The sequence below is a fragment of the Halictus rubicundus genome, chromosome 4 (genome assembly GCF_050948215.1).
Source record: "Halictus rubicundus isolate RS-2024b chromosome 4, iyHalRubi1_principal, whole genome shotgun sequence".
NCBI lineage: Eukaryota > Metazoa > Arthropoda > Insecta > Hymenoptera > Halictidae > Halictus > Halictus rubicundus.
In genome coordinates this window covers 15,054,495-15,077,004 of record NC_135152.1, presented here as the reverse complement: position 1 = coordinate 15,077,004, position 22,510 = coordinate 15,054,495, and the positions used below count along the sequence as shown (strand labels likewise).

Sequence of the window (22,510 nt, the reverse complement as noted above, 5' to 3'; positions counted from 1 at the left end):
TACACTTTCTACTTTCTTGGACCGAGTTAGATCCTCTAACTTTTTCACAAATAATATAAACGATCAATATACCCTTTATTGAATTGATTATGCTCCCTACCATCGTCTATCTCTATCGTACTACCAGGTTGTTGCATATCAAATATTTATCAGTAATGTTAAAGAAACATGATTGTCTAAATAAAACTTGTTTGAATCGCGAGCTTCTGGATTCTACTACGGTAGAAATCCTCGTTGTTCACGTTCTTCATTTACATTTTGAACGAATATCGTCAATATATAAGAAGAATACATTTAAAATAAAAATAAGACAGAAGATAGAACCTTTAAAGATCAGCTTTGCATCTTAAAGTACATAGGGTTTATGCAATAAACTTTTAGACTATAGTGCTATCTCTAGATCAAAGAGCTTCACAACATATACACGTTAAAGTCAGACAATTCATATGCAAGAACCTAACAGTATCTAAAACGAAGCGCAGTATTAGAACAGTTGTTTAAATATTCATCTAATGGATCCTACATGAGCTTTCGTGGAAGCATGGTCGCTTACTTTTTAACATGTGAACGAGCGGCTGGTAGCGTGTCCGGGCTCTCCTTCAGAATGAAGTGTCGAATTCCAAGTATATAGTGTTCTAAATAGGACGGCCAGTCAATTTGCCGGACGTCGAACATGAAGATTTGTCGGTCCTCAAGGCTAAGCTGTTCACCTAATCGTCTCACGTTATCATCTCTAAAGTTCCATTGTTGCGTGCTGAAGTACTCCAGGCATTTGGCCGCTTTGTTGAGTTTGGTTTGTATGCCGACCATCACGGTCGGCTTGCCCTTCAGTCGCAGGAAAAAGTCTAAAATGTGTGCCGGCAGCATGTGCTGGAAGACCGAGCATATATTGTTCATTATAACGGAGTTGCGGCACTGACCGCCGGGATACCAGATCGCATCGTTCGGTGGGTGCATCCGCGTGTATTTGAAGACCAGATCGACGAACTGTTTCCAAGTGATCGGGTTCTGTTGACCCGTACAACAATTGTAGACCGGGATCGATTTCGTGCGATTCGTCGCGGTCCTCCATGCCGCGCAGATCATCAAGTTGATCACTATGTCGACCGGCACCAAGTCCGCGACACAGTCCTCGCAGCACAGCATACTCCTGCAAACGATCATACGTCGATATTAACTCTTTTGGGGACTTCAGGTTTCGCAATCCAACCCTTTCTTTGAGATAAACATTTTTTAAAATGATTATTATGCTTCCGAATAATGGCTGTGAAGCCAAAAGGAAGAGTTAGATCGGTACTTCAGTTAATTGTCCTTCATCAGTTGATCTGAAAGGACATCGAGTGGTTTCACCATAAGCTATCAAGTCTTAAAAGGTTCTACTAAAAGGTAATTTCTGTTAACTAGAAACGACAAGATAAATCGTCAATGGAAAGTGCTCCTGCTGCACACAAGACGAGTTAACTCGCCTTGAAATTTAAGGGACACACGTATCGAATGTCGATACATCATCTTTTTTTTTTTATTTTCACTCTATTGATACGTTAGCTTCCGATACTTCTCGGCTTTCTTTCGCCTCGAATCGATGACACCGTGTGTTACTGTCCCCATTTATTTCAAATCTATCGACATAACTTGCGCGCGGCGCATACAACACGCCGAAAATTATAATTCGCCTCGTTTTATGTCTCGCATAAACGAGATTTCGCTTCCGAAAATGCTGGGTGTAAATTTTGATATGTAGTCAAAACTATATGTTAGTCTAGAGTCCTCTAATAGAACTGGAAAAAACACAAAACGTGTTTCATGACACGACATTGTCAAATCATCTATTTATTTTCTGAACAATAACTCTCTAAGGTTTCTATTGCTGTAATGAATAGAATTTAATTATACAAAACGGAAATCAAATCAGGAAAAGAAATGTTTTCACAAATCTCTGCACCTACAAGATGTCAAGAAATAAGAAAAGACAAGATTTTTGCAAATATTTACGGCCACAAAAAACCGATTCACCTTTAATTATATCGTTAATTATATCAGTCTATAAACAGGTTAGTTATGTGTCTCTCTTTGATAGCCTCGGGGCTCTATCGGTTTGCATCTTAAATTCATAAAATCATAAGTTTGCATCTCATGTATAACTGACACAGATCTAAAAAACGTTTTTTTCTTAACTTTCGATATAAGCCCACATAAAAAAGTTGTAAACAACAACTTTTCGTATTTTTTCTGTAATTCCGACCGATTGCAATTTTTTCAAAATTCAGTGAACTAATGGCTCTGACTTCTAAAAAACAAAACAAAAGAAAATCCAACTCGTATGGTCCTGTAAAAAGTGTGCCAATCCTTTTTTTACCCACTTTACAATGCTGAGAAGGAGCGTTCAGTTCGTTACGTGCGTTCGTTGTGTTTACATCAGCTAATGCTATTAGGTTTAGGATACCATAAACTTGTCGCTCTTAATGTGTAATCATAATAATTACCCTTTATTATCTCCCACGTAACTTCATTGAAAAATTGAATTCTGACTAATTACCACCAGTGGCTAAACCACGGGACCTGACACTGGCAAAAAAAATGATTCGAACAAAAGTTAATCGATATTCAGTCGTCTATAAACCACCCCAAGAGCAAATGATTACAAAACATTTTTTTTTAATGAAGAATTATCGTCACCTTAATTTTTTAAATGCCACTATTTTGTTATTACGTATTGTAGCTGACGTCAAGACCAATCCAAAAACTCATTTTACTATGGCCGTAACTCTTAACCCTTAGCACTCGAATGGCGACTGTAAGGCGCCACTAAAAATTTCTGTATCATTATTCAAAATATTGTTTACATTATTAAATTTGTTTGTACTTCATAAATTACTGAACACCTCAGTATTGTACGAGTAAGTTGCACCATTTTCGCGTGTACAACATGAAATAAAATATATAGAAGGGAAATATTCCAGGTCGAAAGTAATGTTTCGTTTTGGAGCTAAAACAGCTTCGAGTGCAAACGGTTAAAATAATGCTGAAAATTGTTTTGACCCGGTAGATCGGCATTTTCGCCCACTAATGGCGTCCTGGGAGAGAACAAAAAATGGTACCGGTTGAGCAATACTCGAGAATCAACCTGTCGTCGGGTTCATCGTACCTGAAGAAACCTTTGCCAGCGGCGGCAATAATTCCGGTCGGTCCGTTCCAGTTGTCCACCCATCCAGCTACCGGCTCCTTAAGCGAAGACAACACGATAGATGGTCGCACAATCGCGACCGGCAAATAACCGGATTCCGACTGCAACAGCCTCTCGGTCATGGCTTTGGTGAACGTGTAAGTGTTCGGTCGGTTGCCGATCAGAGTCGGTGTAATGTCATCAACCATCCTGGCATCCATGACCTTCGTCAAAGCGATCACATGTTCGGGTTCGGCCGAGACTGGATAGATCTCCTCGGCAACGTCCCTGCGGTCGCAATTGCAGTACGCCGTCGACACGTGGATCAGCGCCTTCAAAATAACAATTAATTAGTCGGAGGCCACCTTTTGAACGAACGGTATCGACGCTTAATCGGGTAGTCAATGTGACTAATGTAAATTGCTTTATAATAGTGACAAGATTTAACGGATTCGGAACTCGATACAAGTTGTATTGTTCGGATGAGAACACGTTTTTCTAATTTCAGTAATTCTGGAAGAAAAACACTCGGGAACTAGTCATTTCGACTCGTCCGAGTTTGATAGTCCAAAGGTAATCGAAGACGAAGGGAGTGTGAATCTTACCTCCAAGTTGTCCATGCGATGGCACAGATTTAAGAGTTGTTTAGTGCCGACCATGTTGATGGTAACAGAAAGCTTGAGTGCTTCGTCGAATTTGACAGTGGCAGCGGAGTGGAAAACGACTGACACGTATCGTATCAGCGTATTCTGATCGGCCTCCGAGATTCCCAATTCGTGCTCCGTCACATCCCCGCAAACAGGAATGATTTTCGACAGTTCGTGCGGAGCGTCCCGTCGCAACTTCTCGAACAGCTGATCAAATCAAAACACATTGAAGAACGTCAAGGGCAGGTTCGCGATTTTATTTTGCTGACTCTTGCACGCGACAAAATATTTAATCCCAATGGCTAGAGGAGTTTGACCGTTCGTCATCGGATCCCGGACTTCTATCCGTCTTCGTACCACCCTTAACACGTTAAGCGCCATCACCCTCAGAATCATCAACCCCAGAAACTCTTACAAAATCAGAGTAGTTTACTTAATGAAACCAAAACTAGAAATTCAAAATGTATTATAGAGGACGTTGCCTTAACGCGTTAAGCGCCAAACATCAACCCCAGAAATTCTTACAAAATCAGAGTAGTTTACTTAATGAAACCAAAACTAGAAATTTAAAATGTATTATAGGGGACGTTGCCTTAACGCGTTAAGCGGCAAACATCAACCCTACAAATTCTTACAAAATCAGAGTAGTTTAATTGATGAAACCAAAACTAGAAATTCAAAATGTATTATAGAGGACGTTGCCTTAACAATTTAAGCGGCAAACATCAACCCCAGAAATTCTTACAAAATCAGAGTAGTTTACTTAATGAAACCAAAACTAGAAATTTAAAATGTATTATAGGGGACGTTGCTTCAACACGTTAAGCGCCAAACATCAACCCCAGAAACTCTTACAAAATCAGAGTAGTTTACTTAATGAAACCAAAACTAGAAATTTAAAATGTATTATAGGGGACGTTGCCTTAACACGTTAAGCGCCAAACATCAACCCTACAAATTCTTACAAAATCAGAGTAGTTTAATTGATGAAACCAAAACTAGAAATTCAAAATGTATTATAGAGGACGTTGCCTTAACAATTTAAGCGGCAAACATCAACCCCAGAAATTCTTACAAAATCAGAGTAGTTTACTTAATGAAACCAAAACTAGAAATTTAAAATGTATTATAGGGGACGTTGCTTCAACACGTTAAGCGCCAAACATCAACCCCAGAAACTCTTACAAAATCAGAGTAGTTTACTTAATGAAACCAAAACTAGAAATTCAAAATGTATTATAGAGGACGTTGCCTTAACGCGTTAAGCGCCAAACATCAACCCCAGAAATTCTTACAAAATCAGAGTAGTTTACTTAATGAAACCAAAACTAGAAATTTAAAATGTATTATAGGGGACGTTGCCTTAACGCGTTAAGCGGCAAACATCAACCCTACAAATTCTTACAAAATCAGAGTAGTTTAATTGATGAAACCAAAACTAGAAATTCAAAATGTATTATAGAGGACGTTGCCTTAACAATTTAAGCGGCAAACATCAACCCCAGAAATTCTTACAAAATCAGAGTAGTTTACTTAATGAAACCAAAACTAGAAATTTAAAATGTATTATAGGGGACGTTGCTTCAACACGTTAAGCGCCAAACATCAACCCCAGAAACTCTTACAAAATCAGAGTAGTTTACTTAATGAAACCAAAACTAGAAATTTAAAATGTATTATAGGGGACGTTGCCTTAACACGTTAAGCGCCAAACATCAACCCTACAAATTCTTACAAAATCAGAGTAGTTTAATTGATGAAACCAAAACTAGAAATTCAAAATGTATTATAGAGGACGTTGCCTTAACAATTTAAGCGGCAAACATCAACCCCAGAAATTCTTACAAAATCAGAGTAGTTTACTTAATGAAACCAAAACTAGAAATTTAAAATGTATTATAGGGGACGTTGCTTCAACACGTTAAGCGCCAAACATCAACCCCAGAAACTCTTACAAAATCAGAGTAGTTTACTTAATGAAACCAAAACTAGAAATTTAAAATGTATTATAGGGGACGTTGCTTCAACACGTTAAGCGCCAAACATCAACCCCAGAAATTCTTACAAAATCAGAGTAGTTTACTTAATGAAACCAAAACTAGAAATTTAAAATGTATTATAGGGGACGTTGCCTTAACACGTTAAGCGGCAAACATCAACCCTACAAATTCTTACAAAATCAGAGTAGTTTAATTGATGAAACCAAAACTAGAAATTCAAAATGTATTATAGAGGACGTTGCCTTAACAATTTAAGCGGCAAACATCAACCCCAGAAATTCTTACAAAATCAGAGTAGTTTACTTAATGAAACCAAAACTAGAAAGTTAAAATGTATTATAGGGGACGTTGCTTCAACACGTTAAGCGCCAAACATCAACCCCAGAAACTCTTACAAAATCAGAGTAGTTTACTTAATGAAACCAAAACTAGAAATTTAAAATGTATTATAGGGCACGTTGCCTTAACATGTTAAGCGCCAAACATCAACCCCAGAAATTCTTACAAAATCAGAGTAGTTTAATTGATGAAACCAAAACTAGAAATTTAAAATGTATTATAGGGGACGTTGCCTTAACCCTTTCGAATTCGAAGGATTCCAATAAAATTTGGTTTACCTGGATATCACACAATAAAAATGGGTTTCTAAGCCCAGTCAAAAATCACTGTCAGTCATATGCGACTGACGTGGCTGTTAACGTGTCAAATTTTCAGAGAACAAAGAAACGTTGATCGCGTGATTAAAAATAGGAAAAGGTGTCTTACCGGTGCATTCAACAGTTCTTGCAGCCTCTGTTGAACGTCCTGGCCCTTCTTGGCTCTCATCAGCAAATAAATATTCTTGATACCGGGACATGATCTGAGTAGCTTCTCGACGAGTACTTTTCCCATGAAACCAGTGCCGCCGGTGATGAAGATAGACCTGTCCCTGTAGAAGTCCCTCACGGACGTGGATGGGGTGGCAGTCATTGTGCTCATTTTGGCGTTCTTTTTGTTTCTTCTTTTCTCTTCTAGCGAAACGAAATGATCCTTAATCACTTTCCTTTCCGTAACGAGAGGGCCTGGAAAGCTTTCGCGCGCTATCGAACAGTCTGCTTTCCACTTTCTATCTTTCCCCTTTTCTTCCTTGAAAGCTTCTCCTTCTTCAAGATCAGAGAATAGCCACTTCCGGTTACTCGGCGCGTCCTCTTCGGCTTTTTCTTTGGTCTCGATACGATCTCTCTTTTATCTTTGCGCTTCTTTTCTCGCTACTTTCTCCTCTTCGACTTCTTCCCTTGTTGTGTGTTCTTTTTGCTCTGCTCCCTTTTTTCTCTCTCTCTCTCTCTCTCTCTCTCTCTCTCTCTCTCTCTCTCTCGCTCTCTCTCTCTCAGCTCTTCTATCTCGTTCGAACTGTACAGCGGAAGAGACTCTCTCACTCAGAGATGGGGAAACAGACTTTTCGAAAGACGCAACGAAAACTGGCACACGTTCACGCCGTTCCGGGTTTTTCCAAGCGGGCTACGAATGGATTTAATTTCTGCTGGATTCATTTCGTGCCTCCTGCGACCGCTGCTATTACTCAGCTGGAAACAGAGGAAAAAGAGAACCGGGATTAGTGTCGTCACCGAAATGTCGTGAATTTTTCCCTTTTAGAAAGATTAGGCTGCGGATATCGGATATCAGCTTACACCTTTTATCGAACGAATTACGAGAACGAGAACTCGAATTCCTTCGTTGTATCGCACGATTTTATTCGAATCAAGACGGAGCAGAAATGTTATCAATCTTCACGATCAAATCTCCAGTAACGATCTGTATTCCTGATTGATTTGTCACCGTCATTGTTATTACTATTAAACGCTTATTATGCGGTAAAGTGGTTACAGTGTGATAATATATAAAATCGTTTCTGTCGAGTTGTCTCTTGATGGAATGATTGCTGAACATTTACAATTTTTAATCCAACGTCATGCTGCAATTATTAAAGTGGGACGTGTACAACGGTGCGTTAAAAAGTTTGTAGGATATGTCAGAGTTTGTTTAAAAAAAGTCTGGTAAATAAGCTGCAAATTATACGACAACTATTCACACAACTATCAGGAAACATGTTGTTTTTTGCACATATTTATCAACTTTTGCACAGTTTTTAAGCAATTACGAAATTTGCATGATAATGTAAGTTTAACATATTCGTATTTCAATGTTTATAGTATGTTTTTATTAACAAACGAGAAAGAGTGGTCTTACAATTCTCGTGAATATTAATGCCCGACAATTTTTTTGCTAATTTGAGAAAATTATATATTCGATTAATTTCTCGCATAACATTTATATAATTATTTATGTATACAATGTACACATCTATGCAAGCTGTTTGCTTTTATAAAAACTTGAGGCAAAGTCCAGCTTACCCCAACTTCACGAAGACAAGCGTTTACATACACAGATGCCAGCGGAGTAATATACTACTTGCCGAAAAGCATGAATGAAGTGCGGAAGTGATGTAACGGTGTTACTGTGCGTTTATGCAATGCTCACTTTTTTTCTACAAAAACTTCTGATGCTTGACATCAAATAGAAAGTTTGCTTTCGTTTTCATGAATCTCAATATATTCAAGCTGACATAACTATTCTGCGAAATATCGTACGAACAATTGTTTCATTGTCGAGCGGCCAACTAAAATTCTTATTAACACTTAAGTGCACCATTAGAATCGACGCGGCCCCACTCAAATTTACGTTAATAATCATTTATTGCGTAACTATTAGTAATATAACTATTCGCCAATTTAGATGAAACTTTACTTTATCTTTGCGCAAAATAAAAATGTTCCAAAGAAACAAGATACACGAAGCGAAACAGTTTTTTACTTGTTACTGAATTTACTAATTGATTCAATCGACGGATCATCCGACGTTATAGGATTTAAACGTCCTTTCGTTCCCACGAAAGATTAATTACCCAGGATCAATGAAACACATCAAAGTATAAACCAGCACATCTCGAACACCGTCAATTTTATTTGCAAAATTATCCTTTCCGTTTTATCGCTTCGGATGCATCACGAACACTGTGGACTCACGTGAACGCGAGTTTCGCCGAACCCAAGGTGATTCTGGTGAACTCAAGGTGATCGGTACGGCACATGATGAATGACATTAAAAAAAATTCAGAATATTATCCACACACGTGAAGGATAAGTTCTTCAACTACTAGAACTACCGAACCACTCGAAATGCATGATTTCCTGTTTCGCGATTAATCAAACTATGAAAATGTCTCCACGAGAATAATATATCTCTTCTTTGTGTTACCATAAAAATCGTCTGAAACCGGAATAAATTCAACCATGTTGTTGTTATAAAGGGATACGTGTAAGTCACGTTCAGGGCTCGGTAGTTCTAGCGTTAAGAAGCATAGTAGCGTAAATCAATTCGTGAATTCATTCTTTCCGGTACACTCACTGAGCCACGAGAACAGGTGTCCCTTGGCTTCGCACGTGATCGGCGCTAATTTGAAATTATAATTCTCAAACGCGATGGAGCATCTGGATGACAGGCCAAGGCTTCCGATGGAGGCCAATCGAGTTTCCGAACGGCGAAAACAGTTTCGCTCGGGACCGAGGCGGCGTTGGATCGGCGTAACGAACCGTCAACGAGAATCCCGATTCCGGACGAGATCGGTAGCATCGTTTGCCAATGGGAAACAAAAACCGAAACGCACTGGTCCCGGAAAATCGGCGGCGACGACGACGTTTCGCCGCGGAACAGCGCACCGTTGCGTTTCCGTCCACGCGCGGACACGTTTCGCGTGATAAGAACCGCCGAACGATATCAACCGGCTTCCTTATCTCGCGCCGTGTGTAGTCCCATTCGATAGTAAATTTTCTGAATATAATATCGCGCGAGTGGGAGAAGTCTATAGTCGCGAGCTCGGCGTCGCGCCTCACGGGGGGCCATTATTTCTATCAAATAGGTGCAATCAATTCGAGAATTTTCGTGTCTTTCGCCCGCAACCGTTCGCTTTGTAATTAACCGTTTGACTGCCAAACTAGAAACCCAAAAAATTCCACAAAAACAAAGTATCGACGCTGATCGGGTAGTCAATGTGACTAATGTAAATTACTTTATAATAGTGACAAAGTAAGTTATTTGATGAGATAAAAATTGAACAAAATTAAATCCTTCATCTTTCTTGCATTTTACAGATCCTAATTAAATTTCATGTGAGTAAAAATTCATTTTAAGACCTAGAAAAATAATTTCGTCATCCACATATGGGTGACGCGGCAGTCAACGTGTCAATAGAGAGTTAATAGCAACAAACTGGAGAGGAAGAGAAATATTTTACTTGCCAAGTTCAATTGGTTGAAAATAATGCAACGGTATTTTTGAGGAGTGATTAGGACCGACTTGGACAATTTTTATTCTGCACAGTGATCATTTCAAACTTTGCTTTCTGGTATTTGAAAAACGAGCACAGTCGATGCTTTTAAAGCTTTTATGGTGCATCGCACACATACTGCGAAGTGAAGATACTATCCACCGATCGTAGACTACGATGTTTTTCCAAGCTCCCCCCTTGTAACATTTGCTTCCTATTTTCAGTAATCTCGTATCTTCCTCATTGATGACATCATCTTTCGACTTCCATTCGATTATACTCCCCGACCCTCTCTCCCTCGCTACCAATTCCCACGTTAAGCTCTCCCGCAATCATGATAATACCATCACTTTTCCTCTTCATCTCGGTAAGTAGTCATTTGTCTCGTTCAAACTATTTCTTTGTAAATTACTCTAATCGTGCATATTTCTCCATCTATTTTCAGTGTCGACGCATTTGTATCCAGTATTTCTGTTACTCACCGATCCGTAAACATTTTAATCCTCCTATGTTCGCCAGAATAGAAATTCATTTTTTATCTCTGAGATAATGTACAAAAATGGGTTAAGGGCTCGGTCTTCGTAGATTCGCGATAAGGTAGAGTGACTACCTTACCGTCCAAAAAATGGTTTATATGTCTCACGTCCTTATATGAGTGTATACTATGTTACACTGAGTTAGGGCTCGTTCGAAAGAGGAAGAGATTATGCAGATATTTGGTATTATAAACGTTAGAGGTAGGCCAAAAATTGACGATGCGCATGCCGTGGAATCCAAGCATTTTTATGCCATTGTATGAGTTTTCTGGATGAAATCGAGAGCAGCCAAATTGAGCTATATTTTGTCGCGATTCTCTGCGAAATAAAGCGAAAAACTTGAAGCACGTTTCTGGCGTCAGAATTCATAATTTAACACGTTCAATGCCATGTCACCTATGTGTGGGCGACGGAATTATTTGTCCAGGTTTTGAAATCAATTTTTACGTTAATATATCAATTCTACCAAATTTGATTAGGATCCGTAAAATGCAAGAAAGTTGGAGGACTGCTCGATATCATATACATTCAATTTTTTTCAATTTTTATTTCATCAAATAATTTACTTTGATTTGACGGAATTTTTGAGGTTTCCAGTTTGGCAGTCAAAGTGTTAATCTGTGACAAGTTTAGTCACAGAGTTAAGACTCATCGGATCAAGACCAAGACGGATCTTAGGTCTGTGGATGGAAATTATTAATTAAAAAGTCACGTGACTATCCCGGGCCCTTAGAGTCTTTACCTAACCATTTTTTAGCAGTGTTGATTTTTCCACTTGCGCTCTGTCGGTTACATCAATAAAGCTGTCGATATTCTCAATCTATCGCATCCGTTTATATTTCTAGTAAATAAATATACCCATCAACGATCGATTAAAATTCTTTGCACTTTTCATTTGCGTTATCATTCCTGAACGCATATCTCACCGGCATTTTCTGCTGTTCATCTTTTTCTACTTTCTCATATCAATAAATTGTGATTTCATTTTTCACCGATCTGATTCAATTTCAATTCCAGTTCGTTTGTACTTGCTTTCCCGATTCCCATTATATTTACTATTTTTTACAGCCCACTGCCAGTTCGATTGTTTAATGTTTGCTGATCCCTTGTACACCATTTGTCCCTTCACCAATTTCCTAGAAGATAGGACAATTCACAAATCGTTGAAAGAAATACGGACCAAACAGAAGGGGAAACGAGGCGGGGAAAAAAGATAATGATACGGAAGCCAATATTGGACGTAGTTCCCGTAAATATGATCCTTAAAACGCGAGTGGACGTATGATGTAAGTATCGATACAAAGGTCGACATGAATTATGCGGCCGACCTGGTATGTCGCGAACGGAAACCAAGCGTCAGCGCAGCGGCGCAAAGAGAATACTATTCTTCGTCATTGTGCAGCTTCTTCGCATTACCCTGTCGCGCTTTTGCGCGGCGAAGGTTCTCGGGGCATAATCGGTTAACGTAAGTGCTCCTAATTCGCATAATCGAAGCGACTAATGTCAGAGGAGAACGCAATCTCGCCTCGTTCCGAGGAAATCAGATGCAACCTCCGCTCGCCTAACAAGGAACACGACTCTCATTAACATCGAACTCTCATCGATCAGCGTCCCGCGAAAAATAGGACGGCGGCAGCCTAATTCGAGACCACCAGCTTATGCTACAGAACTCGCAGACCCCGTGCGTATCTTTGTGCAGAATTAGAAATTTTCGCATCGATTGCGAGACACGGGAGTTGCATCGACGTTTATTTCTTCTCCTGACGATTTCAATTAATTGGAAATAATATAATCGTATTGTTAAAAAATACACTTTCACTGCTTTTGGCGAACCGTCGCAATGTCGGCTTTCAGCTGTACTAGATTCAATGAGAAGAGCAACGCCGATTTCGAAGATTGCGCAAATAAATAACAAAAATAAATAACAAAAAATTTTAATCGGCCCGTTTAATCGAAACGGTTTCAAGCTCCGGTTTCTGCTTCTCTGTCGATCGGCAGTTTTTAGTTACATTTTCGTCGGAAGATACCGAGTAGGCGGGTACCGAAGATCCGATGAATGATAAAGTTCTGTGAAGGCTTTGCGTTATCGGGAGCATCGGTTACCACCTGGTGTAATTACCTCTGAATCAAGTGTGGGGACGAGCACGTTATCAATTCCCCGGGCTGAGTTACGAGAAGCGTGACGTAACTTGTGTAAATTCGAGGCACCGGGACGCGAGGCACATCGATTTTCTACCGGTTTTAGAACACGATGGATAGAAATTGATCATCGGACTGTGAATTTTATCCAATTATAGCATAATCCGAGCTGCGATACACAACAAACGAACTGCCCCGGCGAATTCCAGCCGAGCGCCACCCGTTTCCATAATGTTCTTATTCGATCAATTTGATAAACTCTGTTCGAACACTTTAATTCACCAGCGACGAGCTCCGACAATCTTCTCGATCAACTTACTTAACCTTCTAATCAGGGACGACAAGTTAAATCGCCATTCGTGTTTGCTATCACGAATTTTTGTGAGAAATAAAAATTGTACGAGTGCAAGACACGGAAGCGACACTTAGTCATTAGTTCATTAGTAAAGATAAAAAAGAACAGAGAGATGAACAGAGACAAAATTTCAAGTGGATATGTGTTGAGTATTGAAGATGTACGTTGACATAAGCGTTCAGAACTGTACTTTTGTGCGAATGTCGTTCAAAGATTTTGACAAAAATTCAGAATTCGCATGCGAAGTTCTTTGAGTTGCGAAGTGTTGACTATCAAACCATATCTATATAGGAAATTCAACGATATCACGATCTTATTTTTCGCCGAAATCGTAATTTTTATTTCTTCACCTTATCGAGTTGAAAATAATCGATGGACTTAAGCAAAACTTGCTTTACTTAATATTATCGGAACGAATTAATACCCAGAGTGCTTCTCAGAATTGGCCTTCAGAATTTGGAAAATTTATCAGATCTTTTTATCAGAATTTGAACAGGCGACTAACATCAAAATTTCGGGAAATAAGTAAATGCATACTTTCGAGAAAATGAAAATGTAACAAATTAGTAACGAGATAAGCGGCACGTATTTTAGAAAAGATGTTTGGAGCTCAGAAAGTTCGTCTGTAATAAGAATAGTATCGATAAATTTTCCGTGAATTAATATTGTAAGAAGAATTGACTGACTGCTGCAACAAGCTTCCGAGGAACTTATGACAAAAATATTCCGTAGAAGTAGTTTCTATCGAACAGTCATCTAATTTTAGGATCCAAGTTAGGATCAAAAGCTGAGGTAATCTTGGCAGTAGACTTTTGCCAACGCCTTTTATTTCGGCGTACTCAAGGCGAGGCAGTTTACTAAACAGAGATACCATTATTATATTATATGGCACATTTTCGCAAGACCGATATATTCGAAGACTTGCAAGGAAAGACCACCGCTTCTAATAAAACTACCTGAGAATAAATTAACTAACCTACCGAAGGAATTTTTCCCTCGTTTCAATAATTCTCAGTAATAAAATCCTTCGAAGAGGATAAAATACTAACTCTTCCCAATATAGTATTAATACATATTAACGCAATGCATAAAATGCATTTGCAGTATGGAATACTGCAACTAATTTTCTAACGAAATTGTCACAGTTCAAACATCCGCTCGAGAATGGGAATTCACTGTACGTTCATTGATTAAAATCCGGCTGGACGTTACCGTGATGTTGCGTATGGATTAAAAATTGAAATTCCACGCAAAAGTACATTAATATTTAATAAGTATGACGGAAGTACTGTTGGTTCAATGTTCAGAGTCCTCGTAAAACGTATAACTTGCAACAGAAAAAGGAAAATCGTTACAGGTGTCTAACCCGGTTCGGTAGCGGCTCGTTGCGAGCTGCGATGGAAATTATAATGATCAAAGAAATTGCTTCCGAGCAAGGCCACGCGAGGGACTTTTTGTATCCGATAGAACGGAACACATACGAAGAGACCGAAGCTGCCCATATATCCCCCCCCCCCCTCTTTCTCTTCTGAGCACCGTTTTTCCCGATTCCCTCAAATCTCTGAACCTAATTGCTCACTTGCTTTTCACCTGGCATTTTAGCCTCCACTCGGGGTAATTGCATTATTAACGGTATTTAGCGAGCAACTCCAAAGAAGTTCACTCTCCTCCGGGAACAATGGAGTCGAACACGAGCACGAGAGTAACGACATTCTTCACGGAATCCCGATGCGAATTTTTCTTAATTAATTGTACTTATTTTTCAAGCATAATGAATATTAAATTTTTCTCGTTAAAATCAGTTACGTCATATGTCTCTTTTTTAATATGCATAAAAATAAGTATAATTACACGACGTATAAAATCTCGCTGCCTCCATTCACATTTCGTTTCGCTGAAAGGTTAACCAGTTAACTGTGGAATTTAATTTGAAAAATCCCTGAGGGCGCGGAATTAAAATCAAGCAATGATGGAATAGACACGTCGAATGCAGGCGAAATGCCGCTATTATAAATTTTTTCGAAAAAAGGAAAGCAAAATGAGAAAGAATTACATTTTTATTCGACAAGAAATTAACAATTCATTAACGTTAACCGCACCGCAATAGAATTTTGGATGACGTGTATAGACGTCAAACGCGCTTAACTGGTTGATCATAAACATACCGAATGAATTTATTATCCAGATTACAAGAATGCATTTATGGAGATACCAATTGGTTATTATTGTAGAGTGTATGTAAGTCAATTTATCGATTAAACTCTCATGAAGGCAGTTTTACGTCCTGGACAGCTGTGAAAGAGGAAGTATGGAACAGGACGTTTCGATTCGTCTAGTAGTTATGGTGTTAGTTAATGAGCAAGCGATCAACTGCTTATGAGTGGCAGAGTATATCCCATAAAACAGGATGCTAACATGCTCGACACTGCGTTATGCAAGTCACTTCACGAGGATCAAAAGCAAACCAAGTTCTGCTGCGCCCAATTCATTCACAAGCCTTTCTCTAAGCCGTCGGTAACTTTCTCAGAGATCAGGAAAAGTGCAGCGGTAGAAAGTGCTTTCGGTAAAATTGACACTTTTTCGAAAACATCAGCGTTTTCGTTCACAGCAAATTTCTGGACATGTGTAACAGTAAAACGTTCTGTGCATTGTGTAAAATAACCGTTTTATTTCAGTAAGTTAAAAATTAGACGAAGCCACGTTGACTACCGTCGACAGTTTTCATTCTATATTATATAATTTTTTGAAGAATTTTTGTATCCTACGATTGCTTCAACTTTACGACAAGGGTATATACTATCATCGAATTTGCACACGTGTGAAGTATCTATGCAAATTTTTCGTAGTTTCCTACTTTGAATTTTAAAATACACAAACTTCAGTTCTGTTGGCAAGATGACTGCAAATTCCAAGTGTAAGGCAAAAGAAACGTGGAATATCCGACACCTGACTTTTCAGTGACGTCATCGTAGTCACTTATGATTGATAATGCGAAACGAGTGAAAACGCTTGTGACAAATCAATTTCGCTTGAACGCAACATATATCCTAACACAAATAACTCGGTGAGCATTCAAAGCGAAATTTACTTTAACACATTTTCGTAATTTCTTTCTACCAAAAAATGAACAATTGAAGTATTTCTTATATCATATATTATGTTATCGTTGACCATTTATATCAGTGTGCATAATATCGATTGATATTCGGAGAGATTTCATATTGAATATCCACGAACGTGGATATTATTCATAATAAAGACGTTAAAACATTTGTCGAACCAAGATGGACAGCAACGCACGACGAACGTTTCGAAGGAAACACTTTCGAGACATCAATACCGTTATTGGATACTTTTAAAGTAAAAGTATTTGAGAAAATTGCCAGATAGAACCGGGAATTCCGCAAAGTGGGTTAAACGAAGCGAGATGGACGTGGTTAATCAAATTCTTCCACCTTAAACTACGTTAACAGCGGATCTTATGCATTTATGAAAAAATTCTGACAAACGTAGAACGATAGAAAAGTCAAATGAATTTTTGAAGCAGACGATTCACGAAAGAAATAAGTTTCTATGCACTTCCTGTCTCTTGCAGATCGATGCATCTTGAATTTTAAACGAAACAAATAAATATTTTGAAGGAAAAAACAGCCAGATTGTAGCTTAAGGTGAACACTTTATCATCAAGTAACCAAAAATTGTTATTAATATATTTATCAAAAAGGTTATATCGCATAAAAGTCCACAGTTTACTTACAGCGGATCCAAGAGGTACATATGTGAACTCTAAGTTTCCGATTCTCGAGAAATCGGTCAATATTTGAGCTATGATAATTTCGTTAAAAAGAAATTGCATTCTACAGCACGAAGCCTTCTAGCATTTGTGCACGATCTGGTAGGTGAAAAACCGGGGTCACAAAATGCTACAAATTGTTTCACGCGAAACGTTGGAATTAAACTGCACTGGGGCGTGTGCGTGCGATCGGTTTCGATGATGGCGAGATGAAAGGTGTGACACACACCGGTTAGTCGAGAAAATCGCTAGGTGAAACCACGAATTCCGTAGAACGGGTTGTACGGGGCGGATAAAATTCGGCGGGCAAGTGAACGTGTTAACTATGCGATGCTGATAAACGCAACTTCGGAAACGCTAGGTGCGCAGAGAGAAGCGGCTCCGACGGGATTCTAGGTCAGCGTCCCGGCCTCGAAACGGTCACGAGAATCCGCACCCGTTCCTCGGCCTCGGCGGACGAAGGAACAAGGAAGAAAAGAGAGGAACGCCGGCCGACCCCGTTACATGAAAACCCGTTATGCGACGAACAACGACCGCGACCGACTGACTGACAGAAATCTTCTTTTCCTTTCCGTTTCCCCGCCGCCTCTCGCCAGAACACCGCATCGACTTGCCTTGCATTGCCTTTTCTTACTGTCGCCCATCGTTCACTGCCCACCCCTTTCGTCCCAGCTCTCCTATCACCTCCTGTCGCATTTTATTCCATCATTTCAACTCATTCGACCCCCTTCCCCCTTTTACACCATACCCATTTCACGGTGGCTCTAAGGGAGAACACAGCTGATTAATTCTCTGCAACACCCGTGTCTGGAAATAATCAAAGTGGGTCGACAATTTTTGATTGCAAGATGTAAGCACAGTAAGATTCTTTTTCTTTTGATCTCTTCCCCTATTCTGTAGCACGGGTTTTAAGCTGGCTCCAGAATTTAAGGGAGAACCTGGCTGATTAATTGTATTCAACACTCATTTCTGAAAATGATGGCTACAGGTAGGTCGAAAATTTTTGTGCTGAATGAGAATCGTCTGCATCGATTGCAAGATGTAGGCAGTAATTGCGAGTTAGATAGTTTTTATCGCATCGTTAACAGTCGCTCGACCCTCTTTCCCTTTTCTGTAACACGGGTTTCAAGCTGGATCCGGAATTTAAGGGAGAACCTAGTCGATTAATTCCATTCAACACTCATTTCCGAAAATAATGGCTATAGGAAGGTCGAAAATTTTTGTGCTGAATGAGAATCGTCTGCATCGATTGCAAGATGTAAGCAGTGATTGCGAGTTAGATTCTTTTTCTTTTTATCGCATCGTTAACAGTCGCTCGACCCTCTTTCCCTTTTCTGTAGCACGGGTTTTAACCCTTTGCACTCGAGTGGTGACTCTGAAGCACCACTAGAAATTATTGTGGTATTATTTCAAAGAAATTACGAGAAATTTTACAAAATATTTGTTACATTACAAAATTTGTATTTAAGAGATTACTAAACATTTAAATATTATATGTGCAAATCGGATCGGTTTCGTATGAATAAAATGAAAATATTCTAAGACGGAAGAAAACTTTAGTTTTAGAATGAAAATAGCGCCGAGTGCAAAGGGTTAAGCTAGCTCCGGAATTTATGGGAGAACCTAGCTGATTAATTCCATTCAACACTCATTTCCGAAAATAATGGCTATAGGAAGGTCGAAAATTTTTGTGCTGAATGAGAATCGTCAGCATCGATTGCAAGATGTAAGCAGTGATTGCGAGTTAGATTCTTTTTCTTTTTATCGCATCGTTAACAGTCTCGCTCGACCCTCTTTCCCTTTTCTGTAGCACGGGTTTTAAGCTGGCTCCGGAATTTAAGGGGGACCCTAGTTGATTAATTCTATTCAACACTCATTTCTGAAAATAATGGCTACAGGTAGGGCCTTGCAAGTTGTACGAGAAAATTAGGTTTCTCTTGTCACTTTTTCTTTCACGATTAGAAGTCATTCGACCTTCTTTTCCTGTAAGAGCTTCCAAGTGCTTTAAAAAGACGTCGCGAATATTACCTAATTTTCAGTGTTTGAAACGGTGCACGAAATGCTTGAGCGCAAACAATTGTAACGTTTAGTTTTGTAATGTCGATTCACTTTGCATGACCGATTTATGATCGTGTTACGAATTGTGGACATACGGTGGGTACGGTTAGATTAAATTGCAAACATTGTAACATTGGAGTGTTAGAATTCACTACGGTGAGATTAATGCTTGTAGATAACTCGTGGTTTAGCGTAAGTACGTCCTTCCTCAAGCACAAGTTGTGTGGAATTTTATTTCTGAGTTATTTCTATTCAAATTTACCGTAACATGAACTATTAAAGTGCTCCTCAGATTAGATCATTTAAAAAGTTCATAGGGACAGTTATTATTACTGGTTTTATTCTTGTTTATCGTATGTCCTTCCGCTATTAGAAGAAACATAATCTTCATCCTGTTTTACTTTTCGTTTTTCTTCTCCCGTCTTGCACGCACACTCGAGTTGTCTTATTTGATACATGTATTAATGTTATTACGATTTTAATTAATCTTATCGTTCGTTGAAATATGCGGAAGATTTTGTTCGTTTAAACATCTAATTATTGAACAGTGGATTTTTATGCAAAATGGTTCGCATTGATTTCAAACTATAGGAACAACATGGGCGTTCAGTTCTTTTCTAAATAATTGCAACAAACTGGAAACGATACAACAGTATTTTGAAATTCTTCAGTTTTGACTATGTTGAATTTCATCCACCGATTTTTGCCATAAACTGCCTGTTTAGGACTTCGTTTATGCACTACTTGTCGTAAATTTTATATGAACTTATAAGCAGCATTTACTCCTACAGTTATATAATAATATGTTAATGTCATACTATATAGATTGTAAGCGATAAAGATGAACGCTGTTTTTCATCATATTCTCTTTCGCAATTGATAGTCGTTCAACTTTCGCTTCACATTTTCGGTTTTCTCCTATAAAAATACTTAGATTCTTATATAACAGCTGGGCTACGAATTTGTATAGTAATTCGTGATTCCGCGTTATCTCGAAATTCTTTTTAATAATTCAATTAAACTTCCAAATGTCAGGATTCATTCCGACACTCTCATATTTCGAAATTTGTTTTCGCGTATAATATTCGAATTTACTTGTATGGGATATTTATACAAATTCACAGATCAATTTCCATCAAAATGAATTGAGAAGACTGTTTTCAGTATATTACGTTACTACGTTAAACAGATTATACCAAACTGGAGTTTCAACATTTGTGTAATTTACTGCATTTATTTTAATATAAGCATCTCAACGAAATAATTAATGTTAACAAGGCTGCAACGCGGAATCAAGCGAATATATCATAGTTTAATTCGATTAATTCCATCGACCTTTTCAAGCTTCAGTAAAATGCCGTTAATTTAACATTTTAACGAAATAACAGAGTTCAGTTATGCAAAACAGTTGTGCAGCGTTAACAGTATTCTTCTAGATTGACTAATACATTTTTATCCAGCGATCAGAAATCCCGAGACTCATTTTCAAGAAAAAGTAAACATTTAAAACCTGACGAACAAAGATTGCATAAACAAATTCCTCCGAGGATGAAGCGTTTACGAGAAAGTGAAAGGTGTAAAATTTTTTTCGGCGGTTTGCATTCAAGAAAGAAAAAAAAGAAAAGAATCCTAAAATATTTGGTAACGTCCCGGCAAGAAGAATGTTCTTCCTCGTTTACGACCGCCGTTTAAAGTTCAATTGTCAACGAAAAACCGTAAGGTCGATCACCTAGCAGGTACAATCACCGACAAAACAAGGAAATGCATTTAATCTGTTACTCGTTTTTTAGTCGCACAGTTCAGATCACGTTCGTTTCGCTCGCGGATTCCAGCATCGATTATTTCGGATCTGTAACAACTGCGAAACAATGGCACCGGACGGGAACTTTCTTCGCAAAGCTGACAAAGGAGCCATAACAAGGTAACAAGAGGATGTAATTTAATAGCGGTGCTCGCGAGATTGCACGGTGCGCCGACATGTGTAATCGGAAAGAATGCGCGGACGTGGACGTCGCTTTGTCGGTGATTAGAGAGAAAACTTGGGTTGCAACAGTGAAAGTTTACTTAACCGCGTATGCAAACTCCGGCCGGCCGGAGCTAGACGTGTACCAACCTTGCACAATCCATTTAGAGCCGCGCGGGAAAACTCGAAATTAATCGTTCATTTCAAAACCGTGGAAGTAATTAAAGTAGGACCTCGACTATCCGAACCCCCGATGTCCAAAGTTTTCAGTATCCCAACACGCTTCACATTTAAATAGCCGTGTCTCGGGCAGAGCTGGTCAGCATGCCAATTAGCGGGCAAGGGCGCCCGCCGATGCCCGTGGGCCCGAGTTACCAGACCAAGACTTGTTCCCCCACTCCAATTTCCCCTTCCACCGCGCTATTCCCCACGCTGCGACCCGGTCACGTGACGCGTTCCGTCTCTGTCGCGCATACTCCGGTACTGGCAGAGAGAGAGAGGGCAATTGGGCCCCTTACCCTAAGCGTGAAATACTGTTAGAGTTGTGTTCTGGAATTGCACAATCCTTTTTATGGAAACTGGGCAAATTAAATAACGATTTGCGAATACTAATTTCACTGGACAGGTCACCCTATACAGAGTTTTTCATGGGAACCTAACGGATGTTACATTATGTTTGCCGTGTGATAATACGTTTTCGATCATTGTGCTTGTCATTTGTCAACTGCCGGTCGTTATCGGTCAAGCCGTGAATAGACTGCGGATTTTACGCGTCTATGACTGATACGAGTATGCGACGTGTTGGAGAGATTAGAGGATAATGTGGTTATTATCGTCTGCAGTTTTTGCGCGTTTAGTACGACAGCGCTAAACACACGAGAGTATAAAAATTAAAGAAAATACAATATTCTCCGCGGCTTTGTTGAGGAGTTATTAACGAAAGCCACAGACCAATCAGAGCGCGGGAGCAGCGGACGGATTCCGGCTCGGCGACGGGCCCCGCTGAGCGTGGCGTTGTCATTGGCCGTGCCGGAATAAGGCCGCTATAGCTGCGCTCCGATTGGTCCGTGTTTCTCGCGAATAACTCCTGAACAAAGCCGCGGAGAACATTTTCGCAAAGGAAAAAGTTACTTCAAATGACCTCGGGCATCACCTTCTCCGCGTAAGTACATTTTTGGGATGTTGTAGCAAGTTCTCGTGCATAATGACAGAACCCGAAATACTTTGTACCACGAAGGATTAATACACTGGCTGTCGTGGCGGTCGTAATTGTGTGAAATGCAACGGGAAACGGCTGCAACGTCGAAGTTGCATCGCGGACCCCATCGACGATGAATTATTGCAGTTAACGGAACGCAAGCCAACGAAACTTCGGCGGCTCGAGTGATGTTCGTTGCCAATTGCCCGGACCCCGGGCTCTATCATTCGACGATCCGAAATAAATTCCTGTTTCTCTGCTCTCCGTTTCGCTATCATCTCGAGGATCAATACAA

The 22,510-nt window shown here is 39.4% G+C and overlaps 2 protein-coding genes across 5 annotated transcripts in view; both read right to left on the bottom strand.

Annotated features, from left to right (window-relative positions):
- LOC143353574 (putative fatty acyl-CoA reductase CG5065) overlaps positions 1–22,510 on the bottom strand; it is a 170,181-nt gene that overhangs the window by 96,164 nt on the left and 51,507 nt on the right. The gene's annotated exons all lie outside the window — the stretch shown is intronic.
- LOC143353575 (putative fatty acyl-CoA reductase CG5065) overlaps positions 1–22,510 on the bottom strand; it is a 66,831-nt gene that overhangs the window by 3,468 nt on the left and 40,853 nt on the right. For 3 of the 4 annotated variants that reach the window (XM_076787012.1, XM_076787011.1, XM_076787014.1), the window contains 4 exons: positions 6,576–7,372; positions 3,769–4,017; positions 3,146–3,495; positions 554–1,150 (listed from right to left, as the gene is read on the bottom strand). In XM_076787012.1, the coding sequence (XP_076643127.1) occupies positions 554–1,150; positions 3,146–3,495; positions 3,769–4,017; positions 6,576–6,788 (1,409 nt within the window). In that variant the 5' untranslated portion in view covers positions 6,789–7,372. Of the gene's footprint in view, positions 1–553; positions 1,151–3,145; positions 3,496–3,768; positions 4,018–6,575; positions 7,373–9,254; positions 9,490–22,510 lie in introns of those variants that run through there. The other variant, XM_076787013.1, reaches the window with a different exon arrangement.